At 38.0% G+C, this 19454-nt stretch overlaps 1 protein-coding gene across 1 annotated transcript in view; it reads right to left on the bottom strand.

The window, feature by feature from the left end:
• Positions 1–19454, bottom strand: part of SUCLG2 (succinate-CoA ligase GDP-forming subunit beta) — a 257611-nt gene that overhangs the window by 186257 nt on the left and 51900 nt on the right. Inside the window, exon 2 of the mRNA XM_045530945.1 lies at positions 18712–18853. Within this exon, the coding sequence (XP_045386901.1) occupies positions 18712–18853 (142 nt within the window). The remainder of the gene's footprint in view (positions 1–18711; positions 18854–19454) is intronic.

Genomic DNA, 19454 nt, shown 5'->3' with positions numbered 1-19454 from the left:
AGTAAGTCAACAGAAACCACCAGAGATGGTACTGAAAGAAAAAAATTTAAATAAACTCTTTCTTAATTGTACAGTTAATATTCCTACATCTGGCCAAAACCAAAATGAATGGCTGTCAAATGTGTCACTGATGCCTATAGACCAGGTCCTACTGTATCACTCATGGGCAAATATTTTTATCCATTTCAGAACACAAAATAAAAAAATATTTTTAAAGATTTTACTAGACCTTCAGAAAGGCCCTAAAAAATTGCAGAGCTTTATCGTATTTTCCTAAAATCTGCTACATGCACATTTGCCAACATTTCACTAAAACAAACCTCTTAAAATTAATAAATTACCTGTCAAATACCATAAAAACAGATGGTCACTTGGAGACAGGAGAAGATGCTATCATTCTGTTTTACACAGCTGTTCGGACTAGAAAAAGATCATTTCATTTTCCGTAACATACAATAAACCTCGTCTAAGATTTCTAATATTATGCATAAAAATGAACATGCTGTGCAGCTGCTTTTATGTTACACATCTGGTTATTGTTGAGGAAACATTTTTAATAGTAAAAAAAAATCATTATAATAAATAACGACTAAAGTTGGTCGGTCTTTGTTTTCTCTTAACAAGTATTGTGCTAATTATAATTCCTTTCCTATCAAAAAATTTTATTAATAAATTGCTGAATGTTCCTAAATTGAGGTACTCTAATATGTTACTAAACACAATTAAGAATTTATTAGTAATCTCCTATTACTAAGAAAGTACAGACAGCTGAATATCTGATGCCCCACAACTGTTTCTTCCTGTTACTCCTCTCAAGAAGGTGTTTTAGTAATTTTATCAGAAATCTAACACATGAAACAATAAGTCAACACAACATTAGTGTCACATATCTGAAATGAGATTTTGATTTGTTAGTCTCCAACACATTACTTACATTACTATAAATCGTGTAAAGATGAAGACATTTGGCACCTAAGAATAGTTATGAAATAACCAACAGCAAGAGCATGCCTGTATTTATGCTCAGAACTCTCTTGGTTCTATATTTTTAGCAAAAGACATGAAACTTGATAGCTAAATATATGACCACTTTTTCCTCATTACTTGCCAGGAGCACCAATGTTTAAGTTTTTGAAATGTCCACAAAATATATCTGTGGCATTCAACTACTGTAAGAGATGTGGGATCTGAATGGCAGGGAGATTCATTTACTACTGGCAAAATGATTAAAATTTGGACAGTCCACTTCAAGTTAACTGTTAAGGAGTGAACTTCATCAGGAAGCTTTACCATCACTCCCTAATTCAAAATTTCCAATGGATCCTATGGGAACAAAATCCAAACCTCTTATAGGACCTACAAGACTCCAGTGACTCCCAAGACCTTCCCCATCTCTCTAACCCCACCTCCTTCCACTCCCTGACCAACTACACCCTACCCTCCATGGTCACCTCTCAGTCCCCTGACACCACCAATCTCGTGGCCACTACCTGTGTAATCCGTCCGCTTGGAATGCTCTTCCTTGGATCCCCAGAGAGCTGTTCAGCATGCACATCTTACATCACAATGTAATATCCACAGAGAATCCTTCCCTGACCATCGGTCCCACCCCTACTCTTCCATCGCTCTCTCACTACCCTCTTGTATCTTCTTACAGCACCAATAACCTTAGGACAAAATTTTGTAATTATTTACATGCTCATTTTGTCTCCTCTCACTAGAATTCAAAGCCCTTCCCAAGAGAAGCCTTATTCCATTTATATCTCCAGCACCAAGTACCTGTACATAATACATACTGAATGAAGGAATGAACTGTGATTTTCATCATGCTGACTAATAATGTGATTGAAGTGACCAAACAATCCAGTTGAATCCAACCTGTGTCTTGGATACTCCACTACCTGGCCGAATAATCAGACTTAATCATGGGATGGGGTAAGGAGTCGTCAAGGTCAAGGGGATTGTTCAGAGCCTATATATCCCCTGCCACACACATTCCCCCGGAAGGCTACCCAAATGGTCGAGTGTGGGCCTCTTCTCAAGATCTGACCTTTCAAGAGAAGAACATGGCACCCGCTAAGTATACTCCTAGACTCAAGGGGTGGCTATTTGCAGAAAAAGTAGATGGATCTGAACACACATATGCATGGGGCACTTTACAATGCAAAATGGAGCTAGGAGTGAAAAGAGGAACTACAGGACAGGGGTTGGTAATCCCTATGCTTCCTGTTCTTGCACTGAACTACAAAAGTCCAGGAATATGAAATTCAAATCAGGCCTTACAGGTCATTATGAAGGTGTGTTTGTCAGAATTTTATTCCATTTGGGATATATTTTAGTCTATCTGATAGACTATTAGCTTGACTTACATATGCATTTACAAAAATTTATATTTTGAACATATGGTATGTGGGCCTCTATTTGTCCTCCTGCCCTAGTCCTACAAATGTTAGGGATGGGACTATCTCCTACTGTGAGACCTTGACCAAGTCCCTTAAGCACACAGAGTCTCTTTCCTCATTTAAGAAAGAGAATAGTTCCTGTCCTATCAACACCTGTGTATTACATGAAGACCAAATGAGATAATACATAAAAATTCAACAAAAAGCATAATTAAAAAATATTTCTATTATGTTCTTTCCCACATACCTCCCTATCTATTCCAGCAAGTAAGGACCATGACAATTTCTATTGCCAATCTCAAAGCTACTGTGACTTTTGAGAAACTTCTGAGCTGGTTAGCAATTGGTTTTTCACTGCATTTTTTTTTTTTAGGTTTAAGTACTCCTTAAATTACTTTTCCATCCTACAAAGTTTCACATCCTTCCAGAAGGAAAAGATACCAGGCTGTCCCAAGATTTTAGACATTAGGTGAGAAAGAGAAAATTTTAAAAAAAGAAACCTTCTAGAATTATTTATGGTTATAGAGATATGCCAACTGAAAAATGCCTCTTCTCCTATTTAGTCCATTGACTACAGACCTGTTTTCCAGGAAAAGAAGTGCGTAATATACACCAGTGCTATGCATTTATTGATCTCTAATCAGTTGCTGGAAAGAAGTGAACAAGAAGTATACCCCTGGGGCTGTTTTAGATCTCCCAGGCTGTCTGTCCAAAAGCCTTTCCTCCCATCCCAGAGAAAGGATGATCTCAGAGATTTAATAAATCAAGAGCACAAACAGAGCACACAAGGAAGCTAGGACAAATAAAGAGAAATGTAAAAACTTAAGAAGAGCAGAGAAGTCAGCTGGCCAGGGTGCCTTAGCAGATAAAATGGACTCTGTGGGACAAGGGAAAACAAAATAAGAAATCTATATCAAATTACCCTTTAGCGTTCACCATGACATAAACTTTCCAATTTTCTACATAAATAAATAGTTCTGCCATGTTTCTTAGGTGTATAAATCAAGTAAATGCAACAGGAAACCTACCTGTTAGTAATAATAATAATAATAATAATAATAATAATGATAACAGCTAACATTCACTAAATCTTTATTTTTTGTTGATTGATTTCCATGCACTGATCCAATTGAGTTACTACAATTAATATAATGAGGGCATTATATCACAGCGACTGTCTCATCAAAAAATATTATTAGTTCCTTTTGTATATGAGGAAACTAAGGCACAAAAAAGTTAAGTAGCTTGCCCAAGATCTCATGCTAGAAAATCAGAAGAAAAGTGTTTAGAACCCAGGAGGTCTGGCTTTATAACAGTCCAGAGGTAAGAGGCAGAATAAAGAACTTTTAGAAACCTGATATCGTATCAGGTTTCTAACACATGTCTTCTACAAACATGTGTTCATCACTACCACATACAAGGACACAAGGCACAACGGATGACAAAAATGAAGCCAATATGAATCTGAGCCAAGAAACTCATAGTCCTGGTGAAGGAAGAGGATCTCATGCATAAGACCTTACAGTGCACCTTTATACACAATCTCTTATATAATGTCTCCTCCCAATATTCCTAAATAGTTATTCCCAGTTCATAAAGAAAGAAATTGAGCCCAAATACATTTAGCAAGTTATTCAAGGTTGTCAAAGTATTCAGTGGCATTGCCCACACGTGAATGGATATTAATTCAGTATTAATTCATTCAACCAGCATCCCAAAATGGTCTAGGGAACTGGTCCTCCTTATTGTTCAAGATATCAACTAGATGAGTGGGAAAAGGAATTGGAATAGCTAATCATAATCAACATAGCCCTCATCCCCCAGAAAAATACTGAATATCAAAGCCACAGCTCAAATTCAGACCTTCTGAATCCTATTCAAATATTCTTTCCACCACACCAGGTATACTGTCACCCCAAGATTCTGTATAGGAAACTCATTATGTAAAGGTAAAATGTAAATCCTGATGGGTTAGGCTTTGGCAAATCAAAATGAAGAAAATATACCCATTTTCCAATATCCATGGCTTCCTTGCTCACCATAGTAGATGGTGAGTTGGGATGGCCAAGGAAGGCTATCAGGAAAATTCCCTTTGTTAGTGACAATCATTTTTGTGATACAATTTGTTTATATTACTATAGGTCTGGGTCTATGCATAACACAACAACCTCCACATTTATTCCACCAATTTCTTGGGCATGGTTTTGAAGAAATACCACATTGTATGTCTATAATATATAATGTATTTGCAAGTAATAGTTTATTATCATGCACTTGCAATAATTATTAAAAGTTGCTCTTCTACTCTACAAGTTATTCAGATCATCATACTCCAGCAAACAGCATATTCAATTAGTCTAACACATCCTCAATGCCTTTCTTCATCTACCACATCCCAAACATCAGCAAGTCTCCTGAGTTCTACCTCCAAAGTACATCCTAAAGACATCCACTCCTCTTTCCCTCCTGTGCAATCTCATCATTCAAATCACCACCTTCTCTCACTTGGATGACCACAACAACAACCTACCTCTTGCCCACCTCTCCTGCAGCCCCATGAATCCATTCACCATTGGACAGTCCATAATAGGGTAATCAACTCACCCTGGTTTGCCTGGGACCTCCTCAGTTTTAGCATTGCAAGTCCCACGTCCCAGGAAATTCCTCATTCTTGAGCAATCCAGGACAGTTGGTCACTCTAGTCTATCCAGGGCAGTTGGTCACTCTAGTCTACAGTGAACTTTTCGTAAGATAGAGAGGTCAGGTCATTGCTTGTGGTCAAATAAATCACTGTTCCGCAATTCATCATCTCTCACTGGATCCATAGCCTTTGCCATGTGACCTTGCAGTTCCTCCCAGTAGAGGCCCTGGTCCCTCGACTTTGGGCTCCAGCCACGGGAAATTTGCAGATATGATGCAAGAAGAGCCTTGAAACATGCCTGCCATTGGGCTTGCTCTCTTGTACTCTGGCTGTTTCCTTGTTAGGAATGTACCCCACTTAGTTTGCTATTCCAAGGATGATGAGAGAGCCACATGGAGTAGACTGGGACCCAACCTGCAGCTTGCGGCCACGCCTAGCAAGGCCCACCTCAATCCGCCAACATGCAGACATTTGAGCAAGAATAAATGACTTCCTGAGTTTGGTGATAGTAGCTACCTAGCATTGTTGAGGCAATATCTAACTAACATGGGTTTATCAAAACCTTCTGGTAGCTTCCCAACTCACTTAGAATAAAACCTAAAATACTTACCTGAGCACAAAGCCTTACATGATCTGGGCTCTGGCCCATCCGTCAGACCTTGCCACACTACCCTTTTAAAAGTTTAAAAACTTCAATCCCACTGGTCTCCTTTGTTTCTCAAATTGATAAAGCTGTTTCCAGTTCAGGATCTCGGTCTCTCCTGTCACCTCTGCCTGGAACATATTTATCCAGGTTCTTGTCACAACTGGCTCCTTCTCATCCTCACGTCAGCTTAAAATCATCTCCTCAGAGAAGCCTTCCTTGACTATCCTAAGTCCTCCATGATTTTATCATGAAACTTGTTTATTTCTGTTACAGTATGTCTCACAATCGTATCAATTATTTGCTAATTTGTTTATACTGAGCATCCTCACCAAGCTCAAATATTCAAAATATTTTCTGAATAAGTTATTTGGATATCAACTGAATGGTACCCAATGGTTCAGAAAAATCTCTTAACTTGGTACCCTCCTGGTCTGAAGGGTAAAAGATTTTTATTACTGAAAACAGAAAGTGAAAATAGATAAGATAGTAAAGCTACAGATCACTTTTATCAATCATTGATAACAGTTTTAAATTAAAAGTTCAAAGGGATTTAATTTTTTACAAAGTTAGCTAGACATGATTTTATAAAAACCAGAGAGAATTGTAGCAGATTTTTAGTTGTATCTGTCTTTCCAGCTGAAACAATATGTCAATCAGACTCCAACACGACCCCCGTCATTCCCCCAAAAAAACTACATTGCTCAAGTCAAAGGAAGCTAAACAAAAATTTGTATGGCTTGGTATGAAAGCCTTTAGCTACAAAAGTTAAAACAGAAGCAATGAAAGTATCATTCTCTGTCATTAGTTATAGTTCCATACGATCGGTCACATGGAAAATTTTAGCTATTCACCTTCTTCAGGGACTTAAATGTTCACAAAAGACCCCTTTAAACTCGAACCACTGTGAAGTTAAAAGGCACTGAATTGTGAAAGCAGATGTGTTTCTGTATTGAGAAGACCTTTATAATGTGAAACACAACAGACCAGTTCCTTGTTCAGCTAATGGGTGCTGCTTGCAGTGTTCAAGGTAGGGCTGGGGAGGGCCCAGGACTCCTAAGAGTTTTGACTGATAAAATCAACCCAAGATAGGAAGATGCAGGATGTCAGCCAGCCCTCAAGCAGAAGGGAGGGGCTCGGTGGTTGGTAGTCTGCCCAGTCTAGGGGGTTCTGAACTGAGTTTCTGGGAGAAAGAGGGTGTGAATGGGCAAGAGTCCTGGATGAAGGTAAGCAACCTCGTGGACAAGGCTCTGGATGCTAGAGTCCCTTGTCCCTTGACTTTGGGCTCAGAAGCAAAGCACCCTTGACTTTGTTTTTGTTAGTCTGAGAGGCTCCATTGTGCCTGGGCCTCTTAGGGCCTTGTAGAGCACTCTTTCATAAACTAGGGGTAAGGATGACGGCGTATCTCACAAAGGTCCTCTTAAGTATTCAGTGAGACAGAGCAGGCAAAACACCTAACAGCATTTATTACACATATGCTGAGTTTTCAAAACATCTTAGCCATTGTAGTTTTCACCACCTAGAACATGCACCTGGTAAATATTTGATGAGTGCGTGAGTAAATACAAGCCCAAGATTCTGTTGAAATGTGTTCTTTTGCTTCAAAGGGGAAAAGATTGTGTAAAGATAAAACAAGATGGATTTATCTTCTAAGACATCAGGATGGCAGATAAGAACATTCCAGTCATGAGAGAACCATGTCATTCTGTAAATGTGCCCATTAGCATGCTGCTGTATACATCATTCTCACAACGTTTGGTTGGTGAATATCCAACCTCCCTAGTCTGATGAACCCTGGGTGGGACCCGCAAGCTTCCTAACCTAAAAGGCAAGGAGAGGTTTTGGACACAGCCCCCACCTGAAGGACTGTCCACAGGATCTATCTCAGAAGACAGCCGTCTACACTTCTGTCTCTTACCTTTTACACAAGTAACTGGCTTTATACACAAATAGTAAAAGGATCAAAGTTATCACTTCTCTGTTCAAAGCTAGAATTGCCAATTTCTTGCCAATCATTTTCAGAGATTACTTTCATAGAGAGAGAAAGAAAACCGAGGCCACAGTTTCTATTCCCGGGGTCAGAACAAACTGTTCATTAAATGCATTAGGTTTAAGGATTGGTCAGAAACAATGTGGTGTTCACCTCTTCCAGGAAGCCTTCCCTGACCACTCAGCATCCACAATGGAGCAGGCATGTCTTTACCATTCCGGTATTCCTGTGGGTTTATATGTCAGCCTCTCTACTAGGCAGTAAACATCTTAGAAGCAACCAACCATTCTTAGTCATCCTTGTGCCCAAACAACCTCAGTACTTGACTCACTTCAGGTACTCAGTAACTGTTAAACGAATTAATATCCCCTAGAACAGAGGTTACTTGAACCACAGGTGGTTTTGAGCCCTCCCTTGGTTTCCTTAAAGTCCCCTCTCTTATAACAAACACAACACTCTAGCAAGGATGGAGAGCTACTGTCTACTAGTGTAGAACATTAATTTTTTCCAGAAGTAGGGGAAGCAGTGATAAAAATGGCACCAAAGTGAGAATATTTGGGGCACCTTTCAACTGAAATGAGCACGTATCCATGGTCCTATAACTGAAAGTTGAGCTCATCAAGGTAAATAGAACAGAAAGCTACTACAGACTAGGGACCTTTGTTAATATGACCTTGTAGAGATCAGAAAGAATCTGACAGAAGGTGAAGCTGTTTTTATCTAAGCAGATTCATCCTGACAATAGCAGACCTGACCACCCCCACATTGTCACCAAGGATGTTTGGTGGCACCAGGCAGCAAAACCAGCCTGAAGAGAACCCTGGACTAAATCCAGCCACAAGGCTGGCAACAGGCAACACCACCAAGCTGAAGTCTCCCTTCACGATTTCCCAACTTCCCACCATTGCCCGCAGGGCTGCTGCTTCCTTGGTTTTACCTTCTCCCCTAAACCAAGCTTAAGGACATGCATGACCCAATGGCATTACAGAAAGACCATTGGGTATGTACATCAGAGAGGTTCTGCTTGGCAACTTCTAACTTAGATGCAGCTTCCTTGGTCTGCTTGTTCTCTTATTAACTTTTCCATTCAGTGACCACTTATGGAATCCGTAAATTCAAGGTACAAGGATTCCAAAGACGAATGGCAAACAGTCTTGGCCCTGGCACAAGCTGAGTGCTGTCCTGCCCATTTCTTTCTGTACCCTACTCCCAGCAATCATCCCTAACTGTCAAGAAGGCCCTTTCTTCTCCTGTTCATCCTTCATTTAAAAGCTGCATGAATAAATACAGTAATATTTAAATCTATCATATTCTTTCTTACAAAACAGGCTTCCTATTAAAAACAGTTGCTATCAAGGAATCATCCTTCATGTTTTTCATTGAGTAAGGTGACCACATGCTTTATTGTTTAAGTGGAGACAAGTTTGAGGGTAAAAAAGGCTTAAAATTTATAATGGTTTTGGAATAATAGATGTATCTAAGTCTATCCCAGGCAAACCAAAAGGCTTGGTCACCTAGGGCTACAGACTCTTATGAAAGCTTTAAATGCCAAATGAGTCTTGAAACCTCCTGTCCAGTTATACGGAAACACATATACTTTATTTCTTATATGAAAAGTATCAGCCCACAACTACATCATAAGGAATGTGCTTCCTCTTTCCGAATACAGATATCACAGGCTAAATTACAGCCGCTGGCCCATCCTGTGCAGACCGAGATATGGAAAATACCACTACCGTAACAGCAGAAATCAGCACTATAATGACATCACCTACTGATGTTTGCTATGAGCCAGGAACTGTGTTAAGACCTAGGTCATGCCTCCCACCAAACCCACGGGTAGACACTACTGACATGCCATATTTTACAGATGAGGAAATGGAGCCCAAGAGAAGTTAGAACACAGCTAAAAAGGGGTAGAGTTAAGCTTCAAACCAAGGCAGTTTCCTCCAGAGCCCATCTGCTTAACCACCACCACGGAGCCTCCCAGAAAACATCACCAAAGAAGTGATGGCTAAGCTGGGCCGTGATAAATGCAGGATAGTAATATTGATAATGATCCTAGTTACCCATTAAGACTTTAGAGTATGTGACTTTGCTAAACTTTATACACGTATGACCTCATTTCATTCTCCTGGCTCCTCTAGGAAGTGAGTATTATTATTAAGCCCATTTTACAGATGGGAAAACTGAGGATTCTAGAGGTTAAGTGACTTGCCTAGGGTGACACAGCTAGCATGTGGCAGACGCAGGATTTGAATTCAAGGCCAACTGCAGAGTCATCTTCACTGTGTTAGAAGTCAGGCTGTGGAAGAAAGAACATGGACAAAGATAGAAAGGGCAACGATATAGCCACACATTGGGAAACAGGCACTAGGGGAAACTGTGTGGGAAAGGCAGACTGTGGCCGTGTTGTGCACAACTGGCTGTGTGTGCCACAGTGAGTTAAAACTGAATCCGCTAAACAAGGAAGAGCAGCAAGGAATTCTGAGCAACTGTATCTCAAAGGGATCTAGATTTTCTCATGTTTATGATGCTAATGGACAGGTTATTTATAAAGAAAATACACATTTATATGAAGCTGTTTTTCAGTGCTACACCTGAAGACTCTGGGAACAGTTTGATTTTTGCATATCAAATACTTCTAGCACTGTTATTTTCCCCCTGTTATACAAATCCCATCTGTTTTCTTTTCCCCATACTAAAATGACTGGTCTATTCGTTCAAATAAAAGCCTGAAGACAAAAAAAATTTTAATACTTGGCTCACATTTAATTTGAGAGAAATAACAGACTTTCCAATCTCTTAGCTTGTTCCATGTTGAATGGAAGAAAAAAAAATTACATAATTGAGGTAGCTTGTTTACTCATCTAATTTTCATTGTAAGGTACATTAAGCAATATAATTCTTTTAAACCTTCTCAATTAATTTTCTGACTTTTCTGTAAAGTAACCTAGAAAACTCAAGTGGAGCCTTAGTACTATTTATGAACATCTGTTAAACATTGTCAATGTCTGTTAACAACCACCTTGGGGAATAGCGTAGCATCTTAAAAGCATAATTCCGTAGGTAATATTTATTCTGTTGCAATGTAAAGAAAGTATGGTTCTCATTTTCTTTCAAAATTATGCAACTTACAACTTCTTGTATCTCCATCTTTCTAAAAAACCAACAGGATAAAAATAATAATATATTTATTATCAAGTCATCTGACAAGCTGTACAATAGAGCTTAACACTCAGGTGTTACTGCAAAAGCACTGAAAATTTTTATTTTTTATCAGTTACTATTTTTAATAGCTGTTATTATATTCCTTTTATGATGGCTCAAAACACTGGTTCAGTTCAGTCCAAAAAAGAAGGAAGGAAAAAAAGGAAGGAAGACTTGGCGAGTACCTCATTTGTATGAGACATGTGCTATGTTTATATTTTTTATCTGAATCACTGCTTGAAATATATATTATTATATTATCCCCAACTTAATAGCCAAGTAAATTGTGGTTTAAGCACTGAAGGAAAGAGACAGATTTTCTCAAGATTCTAAACACTACCTTTGGAAGAGACTGCTACGTGATCACCAAACCCATTTCTTCTTCCTAAGCATGGACTGAAACCTTATTTCCCAGTCTCCCTTGCAGTTAATTGAGATCATGTGCTGAATTTTAGCCAATAGAATCTTGTAAGCTGAAGTGATGTGGTCCATGCAAATCTCCATGTGTAATCCTCCATGGTTTTTTTTCCCTTTGCGTATCTGGAATGGGCACACTTTCCAGGTTATCTTTGGGAGTCATGTGTTGAAGATAGCAGAGTGGAACAAGGAGCCTGGGTCCCTGAGGCAGACTGAGAACACCACAATAGACTTTTCTGTGAATAAGACATAACTCCTTATTGTATTAGGCTACTGAGAATGAGGAAGTTTATGTGTTACCTAAGCACCATTACCTAATATGACAATACAGAAAAAAAAAACCCAAACATCATAATTAGGAAATAACACTGTCAATCTAGAGATTATAAAACCTTAAAATAATGTTTAAGAAAAATATTTGATATTTGGATAATGCTCATGTTATGATGTAGAATTTTAAAACAAAAATTTTTAAGACAAAACTGTATGCATAATATTTTCCCAAATTTATAAATAAACTCATTCTCTTAATTATATTATTTAAATATGCACACAGAAATTAATATTACTGAATGAATGAATGAATGAATGCATAAGAAAAATGGAGAAAAATATGTTAATATTAACACAGGTTCCCTCTGACTAATTGGATAAGAGATTTTTTTTACCTCTTTGTACTTTTCTATATTTTCCAAAATCAAAATAATGAGCATATTCCTTTGATAATCAGAAGAGATTTGTCTGTGTTTAGGGTTTCTTTAAAAGGGCCAATATACCCAGAGAGAGGGATGGTAGGAAGCTAGCTCCTGTGTCATTTACCGCAGGTAAAGATTTTCTGCATTTACAACCAGAGGGTACCCTCTGGACATTCAGAACTACCTATCAAACCATACTCAGGGTGAATCAAAGACCTGGGGGGAAAAATTCACAGGAAAGTCCTGGGAAACGAGACCACGTGACAATCTAACTTCCTTGTTCATTTGCAATGAGGTAGCTTTAAAAAAACAAGTTAACACCTAACGCCCTTAATGACACACTGAAAAGACAGAAAGTGAAATTATGTTAGTTACCGTGGATACACAATCATGGGCACGTAGAAATCTGGCGATATTTGGAACCAGCCCTTACAGGAAAGGCTTTCCCCTTGGTTTAAATGAAGATTACATGAGGTGATACTCAGGAAATGCCTGGCATGATGCCAGGCACATGGTAAAGGCCCAAAAGTTAAATGTCACCGCTAATTCTATTACTGGTTAAAATGTAAGAAAAGGAATTAATCCTTGCTTTATTATGCTGCCAAAATTGAAGTTAAAGGAATAACTTTCAAAGCACTGCTCTCATTTGTTTCTAAGGAAACTGAAAGGAAGCTACATCTCCACTCCCAGAAAGCCTGCCTGCCCACAATCTGCCTTGATGTCACCCTTCACTCTGCAGGTCTCCTGCTGCTTCTATTTAGTGAATACCACAAGACAAGTAGTGAAAAGATATTCTAGCACAGAGAAGTTCTAAAGAGATTACCAGAAAAGCCTATTTATATTTGCAGCCTCAGGAGGAAGAGAAAAGAACATTCTATAAAAGAGGAATCTCCTTGCAAAAATACATACAATACATTAAATACAATGTTATTAAAGGCTACAACTTGTTGAATGGGATCTTTTTAATACATACAGTTAGGGAAAACCATTAATTTCAATTCAGGTGCTCTTTTAAGGAGCATCTGCAAGTGAACATGAACAAGTGAAAATTTTCTGAGTAACAATAAATATGTACTGAATAACTACCACATCTGTTGCAGCAAACAACAGAAATTAACACTAGCTGAAATAAGCATGAACTAAATTACAGAAAAGATATGGAGAAGTGCAAATAATTACCAAGAACACAAGGGAATCGGGCTTAGAAAATGGGGAAAAAAACTACAGAGGCCAACAGTAATCAGACACACAATCAAATCACACCACAGGAATTAACCATCTGGTGAGGACACCACTGTTATTCCTAGAAAGCAGACACCGCTTCAACCTCTGATGGACCGCATATGCCATTACCCTAGTAGCATCTTTGCATTATTGACTCCAGATTCGAAATAATGAGCAGCTGATACATGGAAAAATGAAGATTTACTTCACAAAAATCTATGTTATCCTCGTCTGTCATTATAAGACAAAAATGACCATCATCTCAACACAAAAGATCTAAACATCTTTTTGCAAGACCCTAACCACATCATGCAATGTGACAAAGCCACAACAATCAAGGAGGCTTGCAATGTATTTAATTGCCTGTAGGATTAATAGTACATGTCAATCAGTAGTCAATGGGCTGCAGTTCCCTTTTTACATACAATTCCTTAATGATGTCAGTAATTCACCAGGCTTTAGGACGTGATTATATAAAACAAAAAGAATAAGTTATCATATTGATGAATAGAAATGTGTTATAGCTGAAAGCAATCCAAAGCTAGCCAAGTTCAATAAAAGCTCCTTATCTCCATTTTAGGATGCATGTCATTAGCTCAGAGAAGATTAATTTATCCATTCATATTTCAATTTTCTTTCCTGGCAAAAAATAAAACTGTTGAGTTTTTGAAATATAATTTTCTTGCTTAATCAAATGTTGAGAGTCTCATGTCAACATGAATGGAATAATTAATAAGTTGTTGAGGTTTCAAAAACTGAAAGGTAATAATGGTCCTAGATAAGTTTCATCTAGGTTTATATACAAATATTCTTTTAAGACGGGTCTTTTCAATTATATGAGAAACACATTCTTTCATTCATCTTTAAAGGGAAATGAAAAGGTAACAAAAAGATTAGTCATTCACACAGTAGGTATTCTGTAATTATCTACTGATGATATTCATTAATTTTAATCCATAAGAGGAGAAAAGTATGTACTTAATAAACCTCCTACAAGTGTATGCAAGGGAAACGATTCCTTCCTTAAAACATCATTACAAGAGGTATCTCTGATAAACTGCTATAGAAATGAATATCATCCACATATTAAAAACTTAATTCAAACCAAATTTAATCTCTCAATCAGAAATAAGTCCATTTTCTATGCAAGAAAATGAGAATCACCCTCAGTATCTCATCACTATGAATTGTGTTTCAGAAACAAAAGGTTTGTATCACCCATTTTAAACAAATGTTACAATTAACAAGCTTTCCGTAACTACACAGCCAAAGTTTCTACTGCCCAAAGATGAAACAAAATGAATCATTAACAAAATATCTGCAGATTACACAATTTCTATAAATTACACCTTAGAACCTGCCACAACTAGTTGTAATCCAATTTTCTAATTTTATTAATATGCATTTCTATCTTAAAAATGCTGACCCACACATAAAAATCTCCCAAGAATATCAAGTTAGCAAAGAGGAAAATGCTTAGGGAGGAAATTAAATCTAATCTGGCTGGATTCAAATCCCACCTTTATTTATTATTAGCTCTACAATGCTTGCAAATTTTTTAACCTTATCTTGCCTGTTTCCTTGCTTATAAAATGACAACGCTACACAAAAAATGACAGAATTTGGTAACTGATTGAATGTGACAGACATGAGAAGTATTAAAGATGATCTAAAGCCATCTCTGCTGAGTAAGCAGGTGGAGAGAAGAGGAAGGGAAGGTTTGGAGCAACCATGAGATGACAAGTTCCATCTTGGCCAGGAGTGCTAGAGACACCCAAGAATAGAGAGCAAACAGACAACTAGAATTTGGGTTTAGACACATAAAAAGAGATATGTGAGATAATCCCCACCAGCACCCTGGAAATCACAGTCATGGATAATATCGACATTTATTCTCAAATATTTTATAAAATGTCATTTTATTTCAAAACATATCCATATACGAATAAACTATAAAGGTAAGCAAATACATTTCAATCATTTATAAACCTTTCAAATTAAAATATGAACTCTCCTAACATAATTGACAGGATACTGATCACCCTATGTCTCTGTTCTGTGAATTTGAGTCATGACAGTAGTGAACCACTGGAATTAGATGCCACTGATTATGATGATGATAGTGATAAAATCTTATATGGCACTTACGTGTTAGACACGTTATCATTCTATATGATTTTTCCCCATTATAATATCATAATTATAAGGTAGAGGTCAAATTTTCAGGACAATCAGGAAGACGAATGTGTAATCCAATTTTAATCTTAACCTCAAATCTACTTGGTAAAACTGCAACTCTACTCTTGGTTTTTGTCAGTCTTGTAGCGACAAGAATGTAAATACTGTGACATTTTGCCAGATTCTTCTCGCTTTGCTTTCTCCGGGCAATTTCAGTGACATGCACTTTTTTTATATTTGTTATCCTCTCATTTCACATTTAACCAACTAGAATTGGTACCATCTCCTCTTCCAAACCTGTAAGTTTCCCCTCAGATCAAAACTATTCAACAGAAACCAGAAGAGACCTCCCTTCTACAAAAACTACCAAGTAAGGGGAGAATTATCAAATGAGATGCTCGGATTAATTCTCTAAATTCCCATTTAGCTCTAGGCAGGATCACAGAGAGGCCCTCTGTTGGACACACCACCTAAAGGAATCATCACAGGTATGCACAGGTGAAAGCATGTACACACACACACAGCTGCATCACTCTCAATTCCTTTAACCACTTTGATTTTTCTCAGTCCCTTTATATCCTTCTCAATTCCTTTATCATCCCCAATCCCTTTTACCCAGTTTGAATTTCTTGAAACCACGCCTCAAGAACCAAAAAAATTAGCTTTTAAAAAAGTTTATTTTCATTGTTTAATTGTATTTTATTTAAACATGCTTTATTGTCTGTTTCTTTCTCTCCCTCACCACAGCCCCAGCATGTAAACTCCACACTGCTTAATTCCTCCAGAGCAAAAACTGTCTTAACAGCATGGTAGATAATCCCCAACCACAAAATGATAGCTAAATAAATGCTCATAAAGCAAACCCATAACTAAGAAGCCCACTACTTCAGTAAGTCCATATCTCTAGGAAACTCTGGAAGAAAACTCCTCTCAGTTGTGCTGTGTCCACACGGGATGGGGAGAATAATCAGCTGGCTCCCAGAATACTCTGAAAAAGAAACTTAGACTGGGAATGCTAGTGCTTCCCTGCATTTAATAAAATAATGGGGAAAGAGAAGATCAAAGACCAACTCGAACTTTACATTTCTTTACTCTCATTTCCCAATCCCCAAACTACAGGAGTATAAAACAAAAATGATCCTTTCTTGCAAAAAGATTGGAATACAGCACTAACCTTTACTGAGTCTATTATCACAGTTCACCGAGGAGCTCTCCTACAAGTTTAGGTCTAATTTTATTGAGTTTATTTTCTCACCATAATAACCAATTGTGACAGTTTTTTGAAATGAAACCAATTTTTAATTCTTAAAATATAAGTTGCTCTCAATTTCTAGGAAACACTTTTCCTAGAATGTAAGTTCTATGGAGAAAAAGGACTCAATTCTCTTCCCCAGCTGCATCCACAGTGCCTAATACATGGTTGACACAATAAATATTCGTTCAAGAACAAATAAATATACATCTTAACTCACATAACATAGAACGGATCTGTTGTATAAACATCTGGGAGAACTTTAAAAAGGAGATAAAACAACAACAATTACGAGCTGAAGTACCTTAGTGCTTGTTCTTGAAAGAGCATAGAAAATTGGAAAATTGATATAAGGAGACTGCCTCTCTCTTGTACTCTCAAACTCTGCTACAGCTACCTGGGCAAGGCTGAGTAGCAGATGATCTATTTTTTATTTTTGGTGAGAAACAACTGTTCTCCAAGATTACAGGCAAAGAATGCACATGCATGTCCTTTTAGTGTTCAAATCTACATTGTCCAATACAGTAGCCACTAGCCCCATGTGTCATTTGAGGATCTAAAATGTGACTAGTCTGAAATGAGATGTGCCGGAGGTGTACAATTACAAACCAGATTTGTGAAGATTAGGACCAAAAAAACAACATAAAATATTCCATTGATAATTTTTTATATTGATTACATGTTGAAATGATGTTTTAGATACATTGCGGTACATAAAATGTATTATTAAAGTTAATTAATTTCACCCATTTCTTTCCACTTTTCTTAATGTGACTATTAGGAAATTTTAAAACACTATTTGGCTCACATGACATTTCTGGTGGACAATGGCAAGCCAGACCGACACTGAAAGAGTCTGTCTGTATGCCACCAGAAGCGGTGTTCACTGAAAGGCAGACACCAGGACCTGACCCCTAATTTCTCAATCCACAAGTAGAGAAATTGGTTAAATTCTCTACCACGTAACAATGTACAATCTCCCTCAAAGACTCACAACAGTACTGGGAGATAAATACGATTAGGTTTGATCTGTAGATAAGGAAACTGAGGCACAGGAAGGAGAAGTCACCTCTGCAAAGTTGAAAAGCCAGTAAGTGGGAGGGCAAAACAGTGAAGCAAAGTCAACTTGAAAAAGTCATGCACTTCCCCTTGCTGTCCCCCAGGCACCACAAGGGAGCTCTTCCCATCTTCCGGGGGCCTTAAAGAAGGATGCTGCCCATCTTGCCTGACTCACTCTGCAATGGCTACAGCTCAGAGAACTAGGTGAAATGGTCACTAAAAACTCAGAAGCATTACCATGGAGTGACGTTCCATATGCCGCCATCTCATTTAAAAAAATAAAGTTTTCCTAATTGGACGTTTTTGCTTTTGTAGTTATCATCTCCTTTGTTAGTTAACATGGATCATGACTTCCTTTTTGTATCATCAAATGTGCACTCATGGTGTCACTGTTAAAGGCCTCCATCCATGTCCATCACAAATTATTGCACCATGCTTCACTGCTACACATTTCTTTATTTTCAAACAAAGCCATCATGAAAACCCCTACACATTCATCCTATGAGAATTCCTGATGATATGCCTTGAGAGATGCCAAAAAAAGGAAGGAGTTGTTTGCTGTTCTAAGGTTTCTGACACTTAGGCCAAGTACCTCCAGTGAGTGACCCTGGCGGAGCTGAGGACACAGGGCTGCCTGTGAATCCCACCCAGGAATGGTCAGGCAAGGCCTCCAGTGTGTCAAGAAAGGGAGGCTTTCCCCCACCCACAGGCAATCACACTGAGGACTGTCCTGTGATTCCGTACCTCCTCCGGGGTCAGCAGGACTGAAGACTCATAGGTAGCAAGTCCTGAGGGCAGACACCCTCACCTGACCCTACTGCCACTCCTGCACATGTGCCCCAGGCCATTTGAACTTCTTTTCTTTTGCAATTCAAAGTTCTCCTGTGCATCTGTCCCTGTCACTATAACCCGTAACAGAAAAATGTAACTGGTGGGAAACTGCTACCTGTGAATTCACTGATTCGGGCAAGCACATTTCACCCACAATGAATTAGCTTACTTAGTTTCTTAGCAGCCTCAAGAGCTTCATCTGCAGTGTCTGCTACAAAGAATCTCTGAACTCTCACTCCATTGTCAGACATCAGTTTTTTGCTCTGGTATTCCTGTAGGTTCAGCCATCTTCTGGAGGTTAATTGAACTGCCTAGAGAAATGGAGGGAGAGAGGTAAGAACACTGACTAAGAACAAGAAAAATAACAGTCAATCAACATGGCCAGTCCTACAGGTACTGCCAACTGACAATCAGCAACACAAAGATTACAGAAGCAAAAGAAAAAGAAATCTATGTAAATTCTTCAGACTTAATTATTTTTTAATCACAAATGTTAAATTAAATGACAACTACAGACACTCACAAATAAATGCATGTTTATAAAACCAGTGAAAACTGAATAAGGTCTATATAGTCTAGTTAATAGCGATATACCAACGTCAATTTCATGGTTTTGCTATTGTGCCACAACTATTAATGCCTGAGATGTCAACATTAGGGGAAGCTCGATAAAGGTACATGGGAATGTTACACTATTTTTGCAACTTCCTGTGAGTCTATAATATTTCAAAATAAAAAGTGATTTTAAAAACTGTTAAGGACTCCATTATACAGCATATGCCTTCCTCACTCCCACCCCAAATAAATAAAGAGCATAACATTATTTTAATAACTTATACACACCATTAATCATTGTAAAGTTTTCAGGAACAATTTTTTTAACTCTCTGAAGTCACTGGGCCACAGACTAAT

The sequence above is a fragment of the Lemur catta genome, chromosome 18, assembly GCF_020740605.2.
Source record: "Lemur catta isolate mLemCat1 chromosome 18, mLemCat1.pri, whole genome shotgun sequence".
Classification (NCBI taxonomy): domain Eukaryota; kingdom Metazoa; phylum Chordata; class Mammalia; order Primates; family Lemuridae; genus Lemur; species Lemur catta.
This window is presented reverse-complemented; position numbering and strand designations above follow the sequence as displayed.